The sequence below is a fragment of the Apium graveolens genome, chromosome 4 (assembly GCF_009905375.1).
Source record: "Apium graveolens cultivar Ventura chromosome 4, ASM990537v1, whole genome shotgun sequence".
Classification (NCBI taxonomy): Eukaryota; Viridiplantae; Streptophyta; class Magnoliopsida; order Apiales; family Apiaceae; genus Apium; species Apium graveolens.
In genome coordinates this window covers 307,313,620-307,324,654 of record NC_133650.1, presented here as the reverse complement: position 1 = coordinate 307,324,654, position 11,035 = coordinate 307,313,620, and the positions used below count along the sequence as shown (strand labels likewise).

Genomic DNA, 11,035 nt, shown 5'->3' with positions numbered 1-11,035 from the left:
CTTTGGTTATATTCTTTCTTTCTCTGTGATTTCGTTTACTCACACGTTAACATGAAATACATTATGGGACGGAGGGGAGGGAGTACTACCAAATAAGGTTATTGCTATGATGAAAACAACCAAGGTCGATAACCTAGATACATGCCTATAACAAAGCCTTCCCAACACTGGCAGATTGTCAATAATGTAAAAATACAATCATCAACAATATAGCAGACACGTAAAAGTTCAATTATAAAAAACGGCATTGGGAAACAAACAGTAAATTCCTTGTATTATGTTTCTGACATATCCAAATTTCAACTGACATTTATATTTCTTAAGTTATTTGAGTGTCTTGCATTTCTGTAAATTTTAAAATTAATTTCATTTAATCTCAGACATGTTTCAAATTTAATCCAAGCCCTACAACAGACTATAAGAAAAATCAACCTCAGGTGTATTTGAGTGTGAAGACATTCTTAAAATTATGGTCCTCTCCAATCACACATAAATCTTTTTTTTTTCTGCAAAGTAATCACACATCAAATTTTAAAGCGTGCTGAACTGTACCAGCATACTCGATGGTACTTGACAAAGAAAAGAAAAATATAAATTCCAATACTACTTAGCTAGAATGTAGATAGTAGTAGTTAGATACTGCAATATAATTGGAGTCAAAAGATCACATAGTAGAATCCGTTCCCAAGGAAACTCATTAAAAATACAGCAAAAGATTGATTTACTAAAATATTAAACCACAGCCAAAAATAACCCTTGCTTATCACCTGTCCAACAAATTGTTTCCCCAAAATCAGCACTCAGGCAAATTTTGCATTCGAAAAGTCCATCTCCGGATGCTGCACAAATTCAATTCCACGAATTATGGTACTTAGTTCGCTCAAACTCACGCTCACGCATGCACAAAAAAGAGAAGAAATCAATTGCTCACCTGCTCCATAAATTTCTTCAGCATGTCCTGCTTCTGCATATCATCACTCGTCGGAAGCCCCATTTGTTTTTGGCGCTGGTCAAACTACAAACCAACAATACGAGTCATATTAGTTAGAAAACACAGTTGATATTACTTTAGCAAAGATAGATTTTGGATCTTTACCATCATCTTCTCCACAGTTGATCGGGTTTCTCCATCTAGATCAGATAGCTTGCTGCTCTCAGGTTCTACCTTTTGAGTGTCTACTTCCGGATCGCCTTTAACCAAGTACTTCCACCATTGCATTTTGTCCTGCTTTGAAAGAAGTACGGAGATACACTTTTGGTCCTCTGCAAAATGAAAAGTCAATGCTTTTACACATAATATATAACATTATTAATTTAGTACAGTATCTGTCCATATATACCAACAATCTCACAGCACAATCCTATTAAACCTACCCAGTGAAATCGTACCAAATTCAACTGGATGATACTACTAATCAATTATCATACTACAACTCTACAAGTGACCTATGTTACCGCGACTAACGAACATATCCAAGACATTAAAAAAGCCTGATTGGTTTTTTTCCCCAAAATGATATGATAATGTGTTAAAGTCCACACTCATGTTGAGCACTACTACAATAAAGAGTACCAATAACATAAATATGATATGTGAAAGTGTGTTACTAATCAGATTCCATGAGAAACTTGGTGACTTACCCAGGCTCCAGATACTATCATCAAGCTTTATTGGTTGATAGAGCTCCCCCTGCATGTATGTCAGACAGTGGATCAATGTGAATTAAAACATGTTTCCTAGAAAGATAAAGGTTAAGGTATGGCAAATAGCATTAACACGCAAAGCACAAAGTACTTACATCTATGATTGGAGGCTGACCCTTCAGCCCCACCTTCAGATGCTTCTTCTTCATCTCAAACGAAATGGACCTAGATTTTGTTCCGAGAGGCACTGGAATGTTGATAGTGACCTCTTGCAGAGACTGACCCCAGCTGTAGTTCTCCATATCCAAGCCATTGCCGGAATTAGGAGCTGTTTACATGGTAAAAAAACAAATTATGCACTTGCTTACAAAATCTCAGGGCAACTGTGTTTGCAAGTTATTGGAAAAAAAATTGTCTGCCAGTCAAGTAAAAGTGTAAAACATCACACAACACTGCAGCAGGCACATGACACAAGGTATTATGATTTTATTAGATTGTGCTAAATATTGACTTAATATCAGTATCGTAAGATATAGAGGATCTGCCTTGACCCCTTGTCCCTTGTGGGGAGAAACTGGCTTAATTTTCGAAAAATCATGTCAAGCATACAGCTTCACTTCACATACATACACTGATAATGCATACATATTATAGTTGCATTGTCTGGATAATAAAACAATGATTTATACTGAATCCACAAAATCAGCAATAAGAAAAATCTCAATCTATCGCACACCATCAACTCAATCATATAAGATAACAGAGTTATCAAAATCTCCTAAATTATAATCCACAAAGTATAAACAAATTATACACTTACTTAGAACCAATAAATCGGAAATTATTATAGTTCTAAATTTTATCACTACTTTACTTCTTTTAACATATATACACTGTTACTACTCCTCTACATAACACGCCAGACTCTAATCAACATAAGCTCAGCACAAATTCCATTATCGCTAAACACAAATATCATGCAGAACAAAACTAATACAACACCATCAAAACCAGTTTTACAAATTACCACAACATCTACACACATATCTTATAGTATAAAACATACAGTATATAACACATCGAAACACTAATATAACACCTCAAAACGACTTCACCTATTTCTGAAAAATACCTAAATCATTCCATTGCCGTTAAGCACAAACATCACACATTATAAAAAAAAATAAAACACTATCCAAATCAGTTTCACAATCCACGAAAACTACACACATATCATACAGCATAAAACTAATATAAGTATATAACACCTCGAAACTACTTCTCCTATTTCCGTAAAATACCTAAATCACTTTTCTCCTCCTTAAAACAAATTCAATACACAATAATAAACATAACACAACATACACACATATATCAAACACTATCAGTAATTTAAATAATTCAAATACTAAAAAAAATCGAAACAGTTTTACGAAAATCGAAAACTACCTAACGCAGTTTTCTCCTTCTTCTCATCACTCTTCACACTCTCCTTCTCCTTCACCTCCTTGACCGCTCCATTTCCGTTGACTTTCTTCTTCTCTTCACCTTCAATCTTCTTCTTCTCTTCAGCTTGAATCTTCTCTCTCTTCTTCTTCTCCTCATCATCAACCTTCGCTTTCACAGCTCGAACGATTGAACTCACCTCGTTTACAACTGAATCGCTCTCAAACAGCTTCGATTCGCGCGCCGCGAACTCGAGCGCGGACTGAATGAACGCTAGCGGATTCGAGGTGTCTAGTTCGCCGGAGAATTGCTTTGTGGCCGGAGGAGTCGCCGGTTTTGCGACGGGGACGGCGGGTTCTTCGTAGTCGGTGAGGATCGCCATTGTTGATTTGATCGGTTTGTTGCTGATTGGGGTTTGTGCGTGTATGTGTGTATGTGAATTGTGTCTAATTGCTTGTGTGTATGTATATTTAGGGCTTGTGATGTTTCGAATTCCTATAAATATTTTTTTATTTGATTACAATTGCAGCAAGCTTATTCACTAAGTAAATACTTTGCGTGTTATGAAAAAATTGCGTCCATTAATAAAAATATTAGTTTTTTTTAATCGCAGATAACTTGTAGCCGCCGCCGCTATCTTTTGGTGGCGCGCTGGGTAGATTTTATGGGCTCACGCGACGGGCTCACGTAATATCCCGCAAACCACGTGAAAAAAAAATATTAGTTGTATAAGAATTTTCACCAAATACCTTTATTTAATAATTAAAAAATAAGAATTACACTAAATTTTAAAAAGTAAAAAATTTGGTATCAATAAAAATTAAAAAAAAAATATCACTAAATTTGTATTGAAACAAGAGATGAAAAAGTATGTTGAAATAATTTTTTTCAAAAGAAACATCTATACCAAGACGGAGAAAATTATAGTCCCTCTGCTTCTTTTTATTTATCTCTTAACTTTTCAGCACACATCTCAAGATGTATTGACGGCATAGTAAAAATTATTATTTTTAAAAAAAAAATTGTAAATAAAAGTTTAAGTTATATATTTTTATTCAGGAAAAGAAAATTTTAAAAATTATTATTTTAAATATACGGTCAAAGCACCTAGAAATGAGTGCAGAAAAATTAAGCGACTATTAAAATGAAATAAAGGGAGTAGTATTTAGCAAACAAACTTTTTATTATTAATGTGTAAAGTTAAAAAAAAAAATTGATTCCTATATTAGGATATTAGTAATAAGTACAATAAAATTATTAATAGCATATTTTTTCCCAAATCAGATATTACATTACAGAAATTATACTGTACGTAACAATTTTAGGAGAAAAAATGTTACTAATTTTAATTTTTTTCATTCTAAAAATAAGAGATGAAAGGAGAAGAAAGTTTACCTTCGTTTAGAAAAAACAAAGTGGATAACAGTGGGTTCTAGAATGTTCTCCCAGTTCACTTGTGTTCAATTTGTTTTCCCTGATTCTTTTGTTCATTTTTCACTTATTTTACTCATTAGCTTGACACTTAATTAAAACAAATAATAGCATTAGGCAAAAATTAATTTGGAAAAAAATTATGGATTATGGTTCTAATAATTTTACAATATAAATATAAATATATTTCTATTTATATTTATATCTATATTTGTCATGCGCTTTTTCATACCCGGGTTTTTGAAGCGATCTGGATTTGGAATTAAAAGGATGTTTTAAAATTGTGGCACGCAGAGACTTTATTTACGGCTTGCTCCCGAGTTTTTTAATGAGAAAGAAGTAAGTGATTAGAAGGTAAAGTACTTTCATCCCATTTTTGGAGTGAAATTTTTGGAGTGAAAGATTGTTAAATTTGCATTCAATAACACTTGTTTTTGTTAATCCGTGATTTTTAATGATGCATTGAAGAAGTCTACAGCAAATCAGATTGTTAGTTAGTTAGATAAGTATTAGAGTTTTGTTTAATGTTAACTTAGTTAACTGGATAACCTTTTACTTATCTTTTCAAAACAAACTCTATCTTAGATAAACCTAACATATTTCAAATTCCTTATCTCTCTCAGGTTTATCTCTTTCAAGAAACAATACTAACGGATTACTTGTTTTATACATTCAAATATTTCAAACCTAATCTTATCTTTTATTATCTTTAAAAGAGTTTGAAATACATTATATCCGTTACATGTTTTTCTATATAAACCGACTTGATGTTTTTCATAAGTAGACAACTCTCTGCACTTTCCATCTTATATCTTTCTGAGAAAAACATCCTCTTAATTACATTCATTGATTATCCAGTTAATTAAGAGTTTATAGTCGAGTTGTAATCTTTCACATTATTATCTTTGTATTTGAAAGAAAGGCATATTGTATCACTTGTCCCGGGTTGTGGGAATATTGATTACAAGATCAAGGCCAAGTAGTTGTGTGCTAGATAGCTGTGTGCTAGGGAAAGGGTTCTTTCATCGAGGGCCAGGGTTGAAATCAAGGAAAGTTTGTAAGTACTTTATTTAAGTGGATATAATACATTCTCTATGCTAGTTGGCATGGGGACTTGGATGTAGGCCATAGACTAGGTATAGGGGTCGAACCAAGTGAAAAGATTTGGTGTTCTTGCATTAACATATTTCTAGCATTGCATGTTTATATTTCTGCAATTTACATTCTGCTGAATATATAGTATCTGTCTCATTTAGATACAGCCTGTCTCATTTGCTAAGACAAAAGAGACTGTCTCATTTGTGAACAGTTGCACTTTAACTAATTCTGTTGAGCCTACGAATTTCATTTGGTATCAGAGCAGGTGCATTTAATTCTCTTTTTAGTATTTATTTTGCTAGCGATCCATGGCTCAACCAGATAGGTATTCAAACAATTATCCACCATTGCTTCATGGTGCTGAAAACTACAATGATTGGAAGTTTCGGATGAAGATCTTTCTCCAGCGTGATGCATTCGAATGGGATGCTGTAGAAAATGGTTTTACAATTCCCATGAAAGAAGGGAAGCCAAAATCTCTCAAGGATCTTTCTCCTGAAGAAGTGAATGCAATGAACTCCAATGCTAAAGCGATGAACATACTTCTCAATGGCATGGTAGCTACAAAATTAAGAAAAGTTTCAGCATGTACTACTGCCAAGCAGATTTGGGATACGATCAAAGTCAGCCACGAAGGCACGTCTAAGGTACGTGAAGTAAAATTAAGTATGCTAATGAGTGACTATGAAGGTTTCAGGTTGGAAAGAGATGAAAGCATTCGAGATGCTCAAGGGAGGTTTCTGACATTAATGAACTCCATCTCACTTCTGGAAAGGATCATTCCTCAATCTGAGATTAATAGGAAAATCCTCAGAGCAATGCCAAAGAAATTTGCTCCAAAGGTTACAATTCTGCAGGATTCGACACTACTTTCGACTATGGATACTCTAACACTGTTCAGTGAATTGGAAGAATTCGAGAACCAACTACGCATATATGATGAAGAAGATGAAGCTCCTCGCAAGAAAACTCTGGCTCTTAATGCAGATGCAGGTGATTCTTCTGAAGATTCTGATGAGGAGATTGTACTTCTCACTAAGAAGTTCCACAAATTTCTGGCCAAAAAGAATGCATCTAAACGACCCATGAAGTCTTCATTTCCAAAGAAAGAATTCAGACCTAGTTCAAACAAGGAAGGCAAAAATAATCAAAACAAGGATGCATGCTTTGAGTGTGGAAAGAAAGGTCACTTCAGGAAGGACTGCTACAAGCTCAAAGCCAAAAAGAAAGCTTTACTCACATGGAGTGATGATGATTCTGAAGTGGAAATTGACTCAGACGAATTAGCTCAACTATGCTTTGCTGGACTTGAATCTGACTCTAGTGACAATGATGAGGTACATACTGTTCAAGTTAATAGAAATTCATATATATCTCAGGATGTACTAACCTTGCAGGCTCAAAATAAAAAGTTAAAAGAAAAAAATGCTTATCTTAAACAAGCATTGAGTGAGGTTCTCAATGAGGTTGATGATTCCATCAAAGATGAATCCTTAGTAGAAGAAAATAAGCTACTATCTGAGAAGGTCTCTAAGCTGAAAGAAGAAGTCAACTACGTCAAAAATGAGATCGAGATGAAAGATGCATGTCTTGATGCATTAAAGAAGGAAACTTTTTCTGCTGAAGCAAATGCATCTTCTGATTCTATAGTTCCTGAACTCAAGCAAAAGGTTGCCCAGCTGGAAACTGATCTAGCCAAATGTTTTCATGGAGAAGGAACCTTGAATGCTTTACTTGCCCAACAGAAATTTTTTCTTGACAAAGAAGGTTTGGGGTATGGATCAGCCAACAAGAAGAAGGTTTTTCAAAGTGGCTACAAAAGAACTCCTATGAAATACAAGATGCCTTATGAAAAATGTCAAGACTGTGACAAATCTGGTCACACCAATTCTGCATCTCGGTTATGTGGTATTAAGGGCCACGATACTAACTCAGCAACTAGATCTAAATCTGTACATAAATCTGTTAATATTGTTCAAATGTGGATTAAGAAATCTGACAGACATTTGTATAAGATTTATGATACTAACATTCAAGGACCCAAAGTCACATGGGTACCTAAGAGATAAAGGATCTTTTGCAGGTCTGTTTTAAAGTCCATGTTCCTCAAAACAAGTGGATTATTGATAGCGGTTGCTCTCGTCACATGACTGGAGATAAATCAAAGTTTCTCTCATTAATCGCTAAAGAGGGAGGCTTAGTTACTCTTGGAGATTCCACTATCGTACGTATTGTAGGTAAAGGTACCATAGGTAACGACAAGTTTGCTATTAACAATGTTCGTTTAGTTGACGGTCTTAAATATAATCTTATTAGCGTAAGTCAGTTAACTGATGTTGGTCATAGTGTTAAGTTTGATAAAGATGTTTGCTATATTGGTAATAAAGCTAACGAGTTTGCTTTAGTAGCCAAAAGAAAGGGAAACATCTTTGTGTTAGATTTTGATGAGCATCAAGAAGAAATCTGTCTAGCTACCGTTCAAGAACAACATAATCTGTGGCATAGGCGTCTTGGTCATGTTCATATGGATCTACTTCGAAAGATATCTTCACATGAGTTAGTTCGAGGTTTACCAAAGCTGAAATACAAGAAGTCAGAACCATGTTCAGCTTGCCAGCTTGGAAAACAGATGAAAACTTCCTTTACTGCGAAGAATAAAGTATCAACTTCTGTTCCTCTGCAGTTGTTACATCTAGATCTTTTTGGTCCAGAAAGATATGTAAGTTTGGGAGGTAAGAATTATGCTTTTGTTATAGTAGATGATTACTCTCGTTTTACTTGGGTGTTATTCTTGCGTACTAAAGATGAAGCTTTTAGTGAATTCAAAGATCTTATTACTAACCTTGAGACTAAGTATTCCTTAAAGCTTAAGACTATTCGTAGTGATCATGGAGGAGAATTCGAGAAAGATTTCGTGACTTTCTGCAAATCTAGAGGCATTACTCATGAATTTTCTGCCCCACGTACACCTCAACAAAACGGAGTTGTTGAACGCAAGAACAGAACTCTACAGGAAACTGCTCGTACTCTTCTTCATGAAAGTAATCTGCCACGTAAATTCTGGGCAGAAGCGGTAAACACTTCCTGTTATGTATTAAATAGAGTGCTTATTCGTCCTATTTTGCTTAAAACTCCTTATGAATTGCTTAAGAATAAAATGCCTAACATCAGTTATTTTCGAGTATTTGGTTCAAAATGTTTTATCTTAGATACACAGAATACTAGAGGAAAATTTGATGCTAAGTCTACGGAAGGAATTTTCTTGGGATATTCTACTACAAGCAAGGCCTATAGAGTTTATAATTCTATCAAGCTCAAAGTTGAAGAATCTATCAACATTACATTTAATGAATCTACCTTGAAGATATCTCAAATTGAAGAAGATGTTGCGGATCTATCGTCTCATTCCCAAATGAGACAGTCTCATTCTGAAAAGAGTCAGTCTCATTTTGACAAATCAAGCAGTCAAGACTCTCCAGGTCCATCTCAGTCTTCTGATAATTCTTTGGGATCTACTCAAGCTTCAGATGAATCTTCTGGCTCTCCAAAGACTCCCGATAGTGTTTCAAATGTGAATTCTGTTACTCCTCTGGATAAATCTTCACAAGCGGAAATGAGGCAGTCTCTTTTGAATGAGACAACTCCGATTCATTTCCAGGCAGACAATTCTAATGAGGAAGAGATGAGTAATATTCAACTTCCTAAATCTTCTAGGACTGTGAAGAATCATCCACCAGATAATCTTCTTACTGATTTAGATCAAGGGATTTCTACGCGAAGCAGGCTTCATAACTTATGTGCATTCTGTGCTTTTGTTGCTGAATTTGAACCGAAAAATGCTCAAGAAGCTGTTGTAAATGAATGTTGGTCGGTTGCCATGCAAGAAGAATTGAACCAGTTTGAACGTTGTCAAGTCTGGGAACTTGTCTCTCCTCCTTCTAATGCAAAAGTCATCGGTACTCGTTGGGTTTTCAAGAACAAGAAGGATGAAGATGGTAACATTATTCGGAATAAAGCTCGCTTGGTGGCTCAGGGATACAACCAACAGGAAGGAATTGATTTCGATGAGACATATGCCCCTGTAGCACGTCTCGAAGCTATTCGGATTCTAATGGCATTTGCAGCTCACAAAGGATTCAAGCTTTACCAAATGGATGTTAAAAGCGCATTTTTAAATGGTCATCTTAAGGAAGAAGTTTATTTGAAGCAGCCTCCAGGTTTCATTCATGAAAAATATCCACACTATGTCTACAAGCTCAAAAAGTCTGTTTATGGATTGAGACAGTCCCCTCGATGTTGGTATGAGCGTCTCAGTCAGTTTTTGCTAAACAATGGTTTCATTCGTGGTACACTCGATCCAACTCTCTTTATTTTTCATAAACGTGATAACTTTCTTTTAGTACAAGTTTATGTTGATGATATAGTATTTGGATCTTCTAACGAATCTTTGTGTAAGTGGTTTTCTGATTGCATGCATAAGGAATTTGATATGAGTTTGATGGGTGAATTGCAATACTTTCTAGGTTTGCAAATTAATCAGTCTAATGCAGGAATATTTATTCACCAAGGCAAGTACATAAAGGATCTACTCAAAAGATTTGCACTTGATCATGTCACACCTAAATCAACTTCGATGAGTACTTCAGTTAAACTTACAAAGGATGAACAAGGTACACCTGTAGATGTCACTAAATTTCGAGGTATGATTGGTTCATTGTTATATTTAACTGCCTCACGACCTGACATTATGTATAGTGTATGCTTGTGTGCTCGTTTTCAATCTCAACCTAAAGAATCTCATTTGAATGCCGTTAAACGTATTTTTAAATATTTGAAATGTACGAGTGACTTGGGATTATTTTATCCAAGCTCCTCTTCCTTTGACTTAATTGGTTTTTCAGATGCTGACTATGCAGGGTCACAGGTTGATAGGAAAAGCACAAGTGGTGCGTGTGAATATTTAGGTGATTGTTTGGTTGCATGGCACAGTAAAAAGCAAACATCTGTAGCTCTTTCTACTGCTGAAGGAGAATACATTGCAGCTGGTAGTTGCTGTGCTCAAATTTTGTGGATGCAACAAACATTGCAGGATTTTGGTATTTCTTATACAAATATTCCAATTTATTGTGATAATACCTCTGCTATTAATATTTCTAAAAATCCTGTTATGCATTCTCGTACTAAACATATTGATGTTCGTCACCATTTTCTGCGAGATAATGTCTCAAAAGATAATATTGAGTTAATTTATATCTCAACTGATAAGCAAAGAGCAGATATTTTCACCAAACCTTTAGGTGAAGACCGTTTTTGTCTTATGAGACGTGAACTTGGTATGTGCACTATTTCTCATTAATTCATTTTTACATCCCTGCATGCATTCTATTTAGCTTATTTGTGTCAATTATTTGCATAA

The 11,035-nt window shown here is 35.0% G+C and overlaps 1 protein-coding gene across 1 annotated transcript; it reads right to left on the bottom strand.

Moving 5' to 3' along the window:
• Nucleotides 1-619: 619 nt before the first annotated feature.
• Nucleotides 620-3,593, bottom strand: LOC141721589 (protein BOBBER 1-like). The gene is made up of 6 exons (XM_074524564.1): nt 3,094-3,593; nt 1,800-1,972; nt 1,642-1,690; nt 1,097-1,263; nt 932-1,015; nt 620-839 (listed from the first exon to the last, which is right to left on the bottom strand). Exons 1-6 carry the CDS (start codon nt 3,470-3,472, stop codon nt 801-803), a joined length of 891 nt encoding a protein of 296 aa, XP_074380665.1. The 5' UTR covers nt 3,473-3,593; the 3' UTR covers nt 620-800.
• Nucleotides 3,594-11,035: the final 7,442 nt, after the last annotated feature.